At 32.2% G+C, this 14,090-nt stretch overlaps 1 protein-coding gene across 4 annotated transcripts in view; it reads left to right on the top strand.

The window, feature by feature from the left end:
* Positions 1-14,090, top strand: part of LOC142319323 (damage-control phosphatase ARMT1-like) — a 73,300-nt gene that overhangs the window by 25,930 nt on the left and 33,280 nt on the right. For all 4 annotated transcript variants that reach the window (XM_075356485.1, XM_075356486.1, XM_075356487.1 and 1 more), the window contains exons 2-3: positions 4,348-4,447; positions 10,137-10,242. In XM_075356485.1, the coding sequence (XP_075212600.1) occupies positions 4,380-4,447; positions 10,137-10,242 (174 nt within the window). In that variant the 5' untranslated portion in view covers positions 4,348-4,379. The remainder of the gene's footprint in view (positions 1-4,347; positions 4,448-10,136; positions 10,243-14,090) is intronic.

Genomic DNA, 14,090 nt, shown 5'->3' with positions numbered 1-14,090 from the left:
TGGCGTAGAATAAAATCCAAAAATGGATAACCGATGAGGTTATAAATTTAATTAATTAAATCCAATTAATTAAAATTAATCCAATCACGGGTCCATGATTGAATGACTGCCCACGGACTGCAGGTCGCCCCGGAGAAATCCGAGGCCCTTGTATTCGCTTGCAGAAGGCCGCTTAGAGATGTAAGGCTCAGCATCGATGTAAAGGTTCTTCAACCCACCAAGTTGGTCTAGTGGTGAACATGTCTTCCAAAGTCAGCTGATTTGGAAGTCGAGAGTTCCAGAATTCACGTACTAGTAAAGCCAGTTACTTTTATACGGATTTGAATACTAGATCGTGGGATACCGGTGTTCGTCGGTGGTTAGGATTCAATTAACCACACATCTCAGGAATGGTCGAATTGAGACTACAAAACTACACTTCATTTACACTCATATATATATATATATCATCCTCTGAAGTAATACCTGAACAGTAATTTCTGGTGGCTAAACAGGAAAAATAAAATATAGAAAGGTTCTTTACATCTAATGAAGAAGGTGAAATACCTAGAGGTCTGGGTGGACAGTAATCGTTCATTCAGACACTTTGTGGTGGAGGCAAAGGCCAAGGCTGAATGCCTCTTGTCAGCGGTTTCTAGGTTGATGGCCAACACAGCAGGACCTAAGGAAAAGAAAAGGAAGGTCATCATGACTACGGTGACATCTGACCTTTATGTGGCCCCAGAGTGAAATAGGACTGTGAAAGTACAGAAGTATAAAGGAATGCTGGAGTCCATACATAGGAGACTGCTTCTGCGAACAACTGCTTAGAGGACAGTCTCCTGACGCAATCTGTGTCATCGTGGGATCTCCGCCAGTTAACCTGTTGGTGGAGGAGAGATGCCTCAGGTTTGACGGGGTCTTGAAAGAACGGGTGAAGGCACAGATCATGGACTATTGGCAGGCAAGATGGGAGGGGGGCCAGTGGACCAGGCGTCTAATCCCAAATGTAAAGGAGTGGGTGTGGTGTCGGTATGGAGAGATTGACTACCACCTCACCCAATTGCTCATAGGCCATGGGGAGTTTGGCTGCTACCTGCATAAATTTAAGTGCAGAACATCAGCGGAATGCAGGTATTGCATGGAGGAGGACACAGTCCAGTATAGATGGTTCGACTGTGTCAGGTGGACCGATGCACAAAGAAGAACGATGATCCTGGGGTTGGTTGCACCGAATAACATGATTGGGCACATGGTTCACATGAAGGAAGGATGGTCTGAGGTGGCGAGCTTGGCCCAACACATCTTGGCAACAAAGGCAGTGGAGGAACCTCCTTGAATACATGCATTCCCCGCACCACGAGTTGTAGTAACTGCAGGAAGATAGGACTGTGTGAGCTGCAGGACTGAACATTCAATAGGACTATTGTAGTATAATTATCTTTGTATATTGTATTATATTTTGTCATTGCATTTGTGTATTGCAGATTACATTTCTTGTATATTATATTGAATATTGTTTATTGACATGTGCGGCTGCCCACTAAACCAGTGGGTAGGACACGACACTGATGTTTTCATGACACAATTCTGTGATTATATATATGTATTTATTAGGTAAGTATTTTTATTCCTATGGTGCTGTAATCTTTCATCAATATATGTGATCTGTAGTGTACCGTTAGATGCTATTATTAATGCATTATCCTTACCATGTGTTCTGTGAATTAACATGAATGGCCATACATTATAGTAGCTGGTGGGACATGGCTCTGATGTGTCATGAAGTATAACTCCATACTGTATATTTATATGTTATTAAGTATTATCATAGATATTTTATTATCTTGTAATATTGTATATTTTTTATTAAAGTAGGAAGTGTGTAGTTTACTATTAGAATGTATTGTCTTTTTGTGTTGTTTTGAATTAACATGTGTGGCTACATTGTACAATAGTTGGTGGGATACGGCTCTAATGCTACTGTAGTGTACAACTACATGTTTACAGATTTAAGCATGTATCTGGACTGGGTAGCTAGTGATTATTTTCTTATTTCACGTTGTTGTATATTATTAACATGTGTAAAGTGTAAGTTATTAGATGCTATTATTAATGTATTATCTCTATCATATTGTGTTTATGCTGCAAAGTAGTTGGCAGGATATGACTGACATTGTCGTGATGCGTAACTTTATCTTCATTACTTAATGAGTATTTTTATTATTTCTTGGTGTTTATTATTAATCAACATATATTATGGGTAGTATAGTTGGATGTTACACTTTTTTGCCGTGAATTATACGTATTATGCAGTTAGTATTATGTTCCACATTTTGCTGGTTGTCATGTAATTATTGATGTGTATACTGAAGTATGTAATTTTATCTTGTATGGTTGTATATTAGTATTGTATCATTTAAGTTGTCGCTCAAGGTGGTGTTGGGGGCATGGCCTCAGCACATCAGACGCCAGGTAAGCAGGACCAAAGTATCTAGCCTACTTTGCATGCCAGGCAAAGGGTATATGGTAATGCATTTTGTAATTTGTACATTCTAAAAAAGGGGGAAGAAACATGACGACGTGTAGGGCCAGGGAGATAGCCTCTATGCCTAGGGTGTTTTAGTCCACTCACATGCAAGGGTGGGGGGTCGGAGCTCTCTGATGATGCCATAAAGGACTTGTGAGGAGTTGCAAACAGCAAAGGACATGCGCAGTGCACGTCTGGAGTTTGTAGCGCAGGGCTAGGAAGGGTAGATCTCAAGTGGAGGGGCGCATCGGCTGTGTGGAAGAGAAAGTTGGCATGTTCCTATGAGGCTGGGGGGGACCCTAATGGGAAAGCCCCCTGACGGCGGTAAGACAGGGAGAGCAGAGACTGCTGCCACGACACCCTGAGGTGACTGAGTTATGCCTAAACCCCCCCACCCCCCCAAAGGCAAAAAAAAAGTTATTAACTTTAAATAATTATTGTCACTTTTTTTTAATTATAGTGAAATTTTTTATTTATTTATTTCCGTTATTACTTAGATCCAGATTGTTATAACACAAATATATATTTGTCTGGAATAATTCTAATAATAAAATATTTTCATGCGAAACTTAAAATTAATTTGAATACTTTGACTAAAATAGTTATATTCTTTAACATTACAGAGGCTGAGCTCACACTCAATAGTGGTTCTTGTTTCTCTTCATTGCTTAATAATTATAATTTTTTTTTCATAATTGTTTATTATTTTTAGTTTAATTTTAACAAGATTTAATTTTTTTTTAATTTGTTTTGATTGGTTCTTTTTGTACTAGCAAATTTTTTTGTAGGCTTACTCATACTTAAAATAAAGATTAAACCAAATGATTTTAAAACAAACTGTTTTTAATATTATAAAAGTAACATCAGAAAGTAGATTAAAAATCAAAAATTTACATTGCTATAGAAAGATTATAAATAACAATAATTCAGATTCTTTAAATGTTAGTTTTAAAATTTAACATTAAATTAAGGTATAAATTAGTAATTATTTATTCTTAATCTGGCTTAATTTGTTCTTCAAAAAATTTGAATTTAAATGAGTAGTATGTTATAATGTTTTAAGAAATAGAATACTCATGATGTAGTTTTTTCTTTTAATTTATTTGGTTAATTTCCTATTCTGTACTTTGGTTTTCTTTTCAAGGTTTTACTTTAATCCATTTAAGCAAATTATGGGCTAGTTCCTTTTTTCATCCTGGAGTAGCATAACCCCTATATCTACCCATTTCTGATGAGATCTGTATAATGTATTATTTTCTATGTATTATAATAATAAATTTACTTACTTGCCTCGATGGATAATTCCATTTTAATATTATTCAATTCTTATGATTTATAAAATGTGTTATTTGTAACATTTTTCTTTTGCATAGCATATTTAAATTTTACTGTCATTTTGTGTATTTAATCATTTTGTAATGTTATAAAGAGTTGCTAATTGTCAATAGCACTTAAATTTTGAATCTGTGTTATTTATTAGTACATTTATAAAGAATTTTTGTGAAATAATGCTAAGGTCAATCTGTGATGATACGAAATATAAAAAATAACTAGTGAATAATTCATAAATTACAGATCATTCATAAAAAAATTTATTTGTATACACATTAAACAGGGTGTTCAAAATTTAGGATGTTATTTGATCATAAAATTTAGAATGTTATGGGTGGTAAATATTCAAAGATGGGAATATAATATTAAAGAAAAAGGGTTCAGGATTCTATTACATTTCTTTTCTTTGTTTTGTTATTAATTCATCAAAATTTCCAACCTTTTGTGTGGCAATTAATTATTTAAAATCATTGAATTAATGACACGATCCTTTTCTTACTTTACAGTGTTAAATTTTTCTGAAGTGGAAGCTGTTAACATGCGTCAATCAGTCCAGGAAGATGCTGCACCGCCACTTAATATTCCACTATGCGCAAAGTACATGAGGTTAGCATTTTATTGCTATGCGCCACGCTTTTATTTAACTAAATATTTTCATTACTTTTAATTTAATAATTATTACATTTATTTATTGGTTATTTATTATATAATTTATTTTTTACTTTTCAGCGCATTTTTATATTTGTTAATATATTATATTTTTTGTTTAAAATTCTCAATTTTATTTAATTCTTATTTTTTAGAAGGTTTTTCTAATTTGTTTCCTTTTTTTAAATTAATGTTAATATTAATATTAGTTAAATGCTTTTTTTAAAAATAATTTTTTATATGTAATCAAATATATTTTTGTAATTTTTTTTTATATAGTAGTTATAATCTAAATACAATGTAATTTATCAGAACCAACATTTTACTGAACATTTTGATATGTTTTACTGAACGTTTTACAGCTGATTTTGGTGATGAGTTCTAGACTAATTCATTGGGTTATTAAATTACTTATTACGGTACATAATATTCTCATTCTAGAAAGTAACGCTATAGTACTCTTTACGTTGTTTTCTGCATACTTTTTAGCAAATTTCCAAAGAATCTGGAATTTGCTATTGCATCTGGTCATGTTTATATACATGACCAGATGTACGTAAAATGTACATACATACCAAATGTATGTATGTATGTATGTCAGATATGTAAGATTTTTTGTCTTTTCTACCGAATGCAAATATTAACAGATTTTTATGAAACTTAGTGGGGCCATGTAAACCTTGAAATGGAGCAGCCCCTATTGATTTTCAAGTCAATCGATTTTCAGGAACTGGAATTAAAGCCAAAATCTGGGGTGTTTGGGTTCGTTTTCAAGATTGACTAAAACTGGAAATCCATCCGCCCTTCTTATGCCCTTACCCTTACTGCAACAGGGTTTTTCTTATTTTTATCGTGATGCAAGTTGCTTGAAAACTGCTCTATTTTCGTATGGGTAATTTTATATAACCATACTTATAATAAAAATTAAATAAATTTAAGAAAAATGAAAACTAACTGAAAAAAGAAACAGGACCAAAGACCAAATTACAGTTAAGTAGATGCTTTAAAAAATACTTCATATTTAGACTTTTTAAAGGTGGCAAAAAATTATTTAATTAGTAAATTTTTTACAGTGTTTTTCATTTGATAAACTTCAAAAAGTCAAAATTTGGGAAATTGAACGTTTTTTGTGGTTGTAATTTTTGTTAAAGTTTTATTTTATATGTTATTGAAATTTGTTTATTATGTGAGTATTTATAGTTATTTTTAGTTGTATTTTTAATTTACATAATAATTTTGTACTAGTGAATGTATAGAATTTTATTGAGAAAGGTTTGTGTTTTGTTCACTTTTCCCTCCAGTCCTGTAATTTTTTTACCAGGTGTGTAAATATGAAATCGATATTTCTGATTGGAAAATATATATGTATTGTTTGAAAATGATAAAAAATATTTTATTCAAAATATTGTACATCGCTAGCTATACATTTTTCCCTCTCTCTGACAATGTATGAATGCCACCCAAAAAAAAACTGTTGCTCTTTTGAGGCAAACCAGTCATTAAGCCATTTTTGTAAGAAGTGAAGCGCTGCTCACCAAGTGCGTGTCCCATTGTTGCAAATACATATTAGCTGGATGGAGCCAACTCTGGTGAGTAAGCCACATGTGAAAGTATTTCCGAACTGAATGCCTCAATTGTTTCCTTGACCAGTTTTGCTATGTGTGGTAGTGCATTATCATGAAGCAAAATCACTTTGTGTTGCCTTTTTTGATATTCTGGTCGTTTTTCACACAAATCTTGATTCAAATCGATCATTTGTTGTTGATAGTGTTCAGTATTAATGGTTTTAGCAGCTCATAATAGATCACATTCTTCTGATCCCACCAAACACAGAGCATTGTCTTCTTTCCATAGCGATTTGGCCTTGAAATCAATGTCGATGGTTTGTCTGGAATTACCCATAATCTTTTACGCTTAGGATTCTTGAAATATATCCACTTTTCATCACCTGTCGCAGTTCAATGGAGAAATCACTTTCTTTTGTACCTGGTGAGCAGCATTTTGCAAGTGGTTTTTCAGTTTTCTTGCTGTACTTCATTCATTCCATGTGGAATCCAATTTTCCCTTCTGGTTCTTTCCTGTGGCTTTCAAATGTATAGATACGGCTTCTAGTGTTAGTTACATTTAATTTATCCAGTAGTTTTTGCGTTTGAGCATCATCCTCATCCAACAATGCTTGCAATTTGCTGTGTTGAAACTTTTTCAGCGGTCTTCCACGTTCTTCGTTTCTCACATCAAAATCGCCACTTTTGAATCTTTAGACCAATCAAAGCACTGTGATTTACCAAAAGCATGCTCACTGTAAGCTTTGACAAGCATTCGATGTGATTCTGCAGCAGTTTTCTTTAAATGGTAACAGAAAGTGCTGTCCACAAATCATAGCACAAATGTCGAGTTTACAAAATTCGACATTTTCAATGCTAATTAAAATTATGCTGTTGTATGAAACTTGTATTGTTGTAAGTTGAAAATCTTTGTCAGCTGTCAAAGAAAGAAAATGGCGCCAATGATGCAGCAGCTAGGGCCATCTATGGGCAAATTCTGGTTTCATATTTACACACCTGGTAAACACAGGTGGTAAATGCAGCATAACTATCCTATGACCACAAAAGGTAGAATATCTACAATAACTGTAGAATATCTACAATACATTCAATGGTATTCATAGTAACTTTTTTTTATCACAGCAAGTGCAGTTGGCTTCTGCTTCTCTCCTAACGTTCATCTGTTCAATTCTTCATGGATGTCAGAGTTACCTAACTGTGCTCGTATATTTATAAAAAAGATTTTTGTTATAGGGTATTTTATGAAAAGGATTTTTTTCTTTAAAAATGTTTCATTAAATTTTATTCTTTACAAGTTACATTTTAAAAACTGATTAATGTAGCAATTCGTTTTTTAATCCAACATTTATTAATGAGTAAAATAAATAAATAAATTTAATTGATGACACCAATTATTAATTACTTAGTTGCTTTATTCTGATAAATTATAGGTTGTAAACTAGGTGATTATTCCTTATTAATTTTCAAGGTAAATAGGAGGTAAGATATAGTATGCAATGAGAAGAACAATTTTTTTGTCCTAAATTGTGGATATTTAAGTTCAATGTTTATGATTTATAAAAATTCCTTTTTTACAATCGATGCTAAAATTGTAGTTATTGTTATTTTTTTATATTCAATCTACATTATTTTTTTCTTTTTAATATTTAATAACAACTATGGAAATTTAACTGTTTACAACAGCTGTAGTTTTAGAAATCTGTGCATGCGTGTGTGTGTTTGTCTATAAGAAAGATGAGGTGAAAAAAATAATAAATTAAAAATAAACAGGTCTGGACCTTAAGAATTGAGTAAAGGAAATAGTTACTTTAAGACAATCTAGTTGTCAAGTTGTGAAATTTTATTTCATGTCTATGCTTGGAATAAGTTGGTGATTGTTTAGAATGCCATTAGTGTTACTGTCAGGCTTCAAATGATTTCATATAATTGAAACACTAATTTCTGATACTTAAAAAAAGTACTCTGTACTTTACAGTACTTTTTTCTTGTACAGTAGATGAGTACATCTGTAAATATTGTGTTTAATGAAAAATCAAGATTACTTACTATGATGAGAATTTTATTTTTCATACAGAGTTTTTAAAACTTAGTAATGAATTTTAATTGAAATTGTTTGATGAATAATTTATTAATAAATTTACTTATCATTAGGTCACTGATGATTTTAATTATAATAAAATAATTCAATAGTTTTATTAAATTAGATAAGACTTGAAATATATAAAAAATTACTGATTTTAAAAAATAATAAATTGATTGTTGGTCTTTCTAATTAGCAAGTTCTTTGTTTTCTTTTAGTTATTAATATGAAAAAAAAATACTATTTATATCCAAAGAGGAGATTATTTATATCTATTTATTTATTTTATTTATTGTATAAATGAAAATTAATGATGATGATTTTGTAAAAATTTTGGCCCTTTTTCTTTTTTTAAACATGCAAGGCCATTTCACAGATCACATCTCATCTATCTCACAGTATAAAAAAAAAAGTTGTAATTTGGTCGTTTTTATTACTGTTAGTTTGTGGTGTGGGCCTACCCATAATCCAGTTCATTAAAGAGACATTTGAAGAGAATGCAATTCACACATGTATGTAAAAGAGTAGGTGAAAACTGTCTTAGTGTCCAGTAGTACTATGGGTGGCTGTCAGCTCTCCCAGTGATATGGAAATAATGTTGAAACATTACTGTGTTATCCCATTGTGGTAGGGGGTAGTGCTGGCTCTTGTTCAGAACATGCAGGACTTGCAACGAGCTCTGCTCTGGTTGGGTAAAAAAATTAGTTTTTAATCAATTTTTCCTAAAATAGATATTTAATCCCACTGGAAGATATCTTTGATTTATATGTTGCAAATGGGTTATGAAAATGTTTAATTAAGAAAAAATTAAATGATTTTAAATAGATTTTATAATCCCAGTGGGAAAGTTTTACAAAATCATCATCGCCATCATTCATTAAGTTTCGCAAAAAATACAGTAAATAAATATTTATAAATTTCTGTTTTGGATATAAATAATAATTTTTATTTTTCATATTAATAAGTTTAATTAAATTTTATTAACAGACTGTTTATCTTGATTTTGTCTTAGTCTTACATCTGTGCCCTCACATTACTAGGTCACTTTACAATGGGGTCAGTTGCTCTTTCAGCAGAACTGCTTTGTCTCATTGATGAGTCTGTTGGAACTGGGCTATTGTACCAAGATAGCAACAGCTGTACTAAATATGATGGGGCGTGTTCCAACATACCCATGATAAAACTCTTTTGCTTTGTGGATTAAGCCTGACAAGTTAATTCATAGTCCTCTCTTCCACTGTCCTGAACTTTGGCAGCAGGAATGCTGGTGGAGGAAAGTTGCAAATCTTTTTTCTGCATCCTACTGCTGCATGCTTGTCTACCATGGTGACTTCATTCATCATGTTCGGTATATCCTTATGGAAAGGAAATTGTACTGATGCCATCTTAATTAACTGGACAGGATGTGAGATATGGTTCGATACAGACTTGTAGGTCTACATAAAGATCCATTTGACACTTGTTTACCTTACTGTTGACCATACAGAGAAATCAACAAGCTCATTTTTTAAGTTTGTGGTAAATGTTAAATATAATTAGGAAACAAAAATACCTTGATTAATTATTTTTTAAACAAATTAGGAGGATGTTAAAGTAATTAAAATATTCAACTATGATAAGCAGTTGAATATGTCAACACAGAAAGAGAAATAAATTATTTTTATAATGAAAGAAGTGAAAGACAAAAACCACATGATTTTATGATAGAATGTCTGCCCCAGAAGTGGTATAGTGTTTCACAACTAGTAAATAGTAATAATGTAGTTCTCACAGCATTGAATGCAAGCTCTTCAATTATTTTCTCAAATTATTCTTCTTTAGAATAATTATAATACTTTGTAAATAAATATATTTGCCCGTTAATTTACTGTTTGGTGTTTTAAAATTTTATCATTGGGATTTTGTGTTCTTTATTTTTTGGTAAAGTACATTATTAACAAATCTAGTTTGTATAAAGGTAAATAATTATATTAATATTATCTATATTTGTTTACTTTTTCAGGAGTTTTGCTTATAAAACTATGAAGGATCGACTTCCTATTATTTTAACTAAAATTATTGATGGTTTAGTCAGAGAGAAGGAAAATGTTATATCTTGTCATGGAGAGGTAAATTTAATATTTAATTAAGTTATTGTTTTAATATGTTTCCATCTTCATTTTTTTATTAGTAAATGTTTAATTTCTTACTTTTAATTCAGCAAATGGTTTGAATTAGAAGACAGAAAAGTTGTAAAAATTTTTCAGTAATTTATTTGTAGCACATTTTTGACCTGAATTATTGTAGTTATTTTTTTTTCTAAATTAAAAATTTTTGATAACCCATTTTCAGCATGTAAATCAAAGATATCTTCCCCATTGGGATTAGAACATCTATTTAAAAAAAGTAATTATTTTAATTAGAATAAAGTATATTTAGTTTTATAGTTTTTAAATATATCCAAGAGTAGAGAGTTCTATTCATTATCTATATATATAAAAATGTTAAGTTCGTTTGTGTACGGCTTCAAAAACTCAAAATGTTCTGCACCGGTAGAGCTCAAATTTTAGCACGATATATAACCCGCATCAAAGATTGTTTTCATCTATTTTTAATAAATCTATTTATCTATTTTTAATTTGGAAATGTAAACAAAGGAAAACCAATCAGATCAATGCAAGATGGCCTCTGTCAAACACAACGACCAAATTTCTTTGAATTATATTTAACAGCTAAAACATCTGTATTGTAATAAAATAAAAAAAACACGATAAAAACAAATTTTAGCACGATATATAACCCGCATCAAAGATTGTTTTCATCTATTTTTTATAAATCTATCTATCTATTTTTAATTTGTACAGTTTTTTAATAAATAAGAGGCTAATAAATCAGATGGAAATGTAAACAAAGGAAAACCAATCAGATCAATGCAAGATGGCTGCTGTCAAACACAACGACCAATCACAAAGAGCCCGTATGGCCATTTCAAATGTAAACAAAATCACAACTGATTAAGTAACAAATCTCTTTGAATTATATTTAACAGCTAAAAGTCGTATTTTATTAAAAAAAAAAACACCAAAACAAAAAGAAAAGCCACCAAGAAGGATGACTTACAGTAAATAAATTAAAACACCCAACTTTCTTATAGCCCAGATAGACTTAAGACTATGCAAACAAAAAAAGTCGAAATAACCAAATACACAGAAAATAATATCCCTACATAATGACCAAAAAATTCTTTGTTAGGTTATTTTTTTACATATATATGACCAAACAATCGTTTTTTTGGTCATTTAGCGTTCTTTGCTATGTAAAAGCAAAGAACAAAATTTACAAATAGTAACACTGAAACCACACAACTAAGTATTCGTTTTTTGTTGTTTTTTCTAACCTCTGAAACCACCGTTATGCATTGCTTCAGATGATGATATGAATGATTTATAGCATATGAAATTGCCATGCCTGACCAGGATTCCAACTTTGAACCACCGGAGTCAAGAGACGTTACCACTCGCGCCACGGAGGCCGGCAAACATATTTCTTAGGAGCCGAATAAAAACACGACTTACCAATATGGCATTGTGTGTCAAACCAATTTTTTATGGACTATAATTACTTTTAATACACGAAACCCTTTGCAATGTTTGAACATTAACTTAAACCTCTTCAAAAAATATTCCTTTTGAACTAAGCCACATTTTGATATCATTGTTTTTCTATAACATGGTTGGAATTCTTTTCGTTTAATGATAAGAAGCGTTGTCGAAGACAATAACCGAATTCTCTTCCAAAGGACATAATACACCGCTAAACTATTTCTAAAGAATTCAAATTCGTGTAATTTTTTTAAGAATCGCGTTTTTATCAAAATCTCACCTTTTTCTCAATTGACCTGCGGGGTTTTGTTTTCTTTGGAGACCATAATTCATTAGTAGATTCATACTCGAGAATCAGGTTGTACACTGAAGCAGCACAACTTCTACTTACGTTAGCAGTTTATTAACATCTGAAATCAACGCCGTTTAATTATTCTGTAATTTGTAAGCATTTAAAATGATGTGTTTTTTCGCATGACTTAAGGGCTTTTTTCGCAGCCCACAAATCTTTATATATAAAAATGTTTAGTTCGTTTGTGTACGCTTCAAAAACTCAAAATGTTCTGCACCGATTGAGCTCAAATTGTAGCATGATATATAACCTGCATCAAAGATTGTATTTATCTATTTTTCGCATCAGTCACATACCCGCGACCGCAAGAAAAAAGTTTCTTTAACGGTCAGCTGTGTACCAGTAACCGCACCATCTGCCGGAAGCGAGGGGAACACTCGCCATACTAGCTAACGACAACTGCAGTCACATTGAAACAATACCTGTTCCCAATTACATTGTTAATTAACAAAAAAAAAAAAACGTATCCACTTGCATCTGATTCAGATTATTATACAATCTGAATTAAATATTCACTTTAATCGAGGTACTTTTGTGTGATCGTGTCTTGACTGAGCTGTGCCTTTCACCAAGCTCTGAATTTATTAGAAAACGACCAACAGTGGGATATATGTATTAATGATGCGTGCAACACTGCACATCCAAACCAAATTCGCACATTATTCACAATTATATTGATCGCTTGCTTCCCTTCATCTCCCACAGAGTTATGGGAAAGATATCGATCGCATATGGCTGAGGATATTGTGCATAGAGTACGCCTAGAAAATACCAATATGATAATGGAAATTATAGAAGGCATTTACATCGAAGCATTGATATATATTGAAGACAAGTGCTTAGCTATTGCAAATAAAGTTCTTAGTCAATTGGGAATGCCAGCACCCATCCGAGCTGCGATTGCTTCATTTGATGTGGATTTACGCCGTGAACAGAGTTACAACATTGGTGATCTTCAGTCATATGTCCAATCAAACATTCCCAAATTAACGCGTGAACAGAAAGGCATTTATGATCGCATAATGCAAATGATAAATGACGAAGTTGGGGGACCTTCTTCTTGGATGCGCCAGGAGGAACTGGGAAAACATTCCTCATTAGATTGATTCTAGCAACGGTTCGATCAAAAAATGACAATTATCCTGTTGTAGAATATTAATCAGCCAAAACTCTGCAATGGCACATGACTTGCAGTTAAGAAATTGATGAATAACGTAGTGGAAGGAACGATTTTAACGGGACCTTTCAAAGGTGAAGATGTCCTCATTCCTCGAATGCCCATAATCCCGACCGATACACCATTTTAATTTAAAATATTGCAATTCCCATTTCGATTGGCATTTGCAATCACAATCAATAAAGCTCAAGGTCAATCTTTAGAATTGTGTGGTTTAGATTTAGATGCGGATTGCTTCTCACATGGGCAACTGTATGTTGCGTGTTCCCGAGTCGGCAAACCAGATAGCCTTTATATCTACGCAGACAGTGGAAAAACAAAAAATATTGTATATCCACAAGTATTGCAAAATTAAACTTCTATGAAACTTGCTTTTGAAAATATGCTTTGTTTTGTTTCTCATTTCTCATCCATGCAACCACAATGTGCCACAGCGAAGCGTGGCGGGTAGAACTAGTTTATTTTATAATTTAAAAAATACTATTTCTGCTAAAAAAGACCAATAAATCAGAAACACATTTTTCAGCTAAGTCAGGATTTTCTTTGTACTTCACTAAATGTTTTAACAATCTATTACTGTGTATACCTCCTATGAATCGTGATACCTTGTCGATGGTAAAGGGGCTTTGGTGCTCAGTGATTCAGAGTAGCTGGACTGAAGGTGCAATCATTTCGGAGAGGTATCTGTTGAGAGCCAGACTAAGGAATGATTCCTGAAAGAGGACAGCTACTCTTTCAGTAGTTGTTAAGGGCATAGGTCAAGATGACTTAAATGGCCATATCAGTATCATTCAATCCACGGAGTACTATGCAGCTGAAAGCAATTGAAAACTACCGCTGCTTTTT

The sequence above is a fragment of the Lycorma delicatula genome, chromosome 2, assembly GCF_047948215.1.
Source record: "Lycorma delicatula isolate Av1 chromosome 2, ASM4794821v1, whole genome shotgun sequence".
Taxonomy (NCBI): Eukaryota; Metazoa; Arthropoda; class Insecta; order Hemiptera; family Fulgoridae; genus Lycorma; species Lycorma delicatula.
The sequence above is the reverse complement of the archived record's forward strand: the minus strand, read 5'-3'. Positions and strand labels throughout refer to the sequence as shown.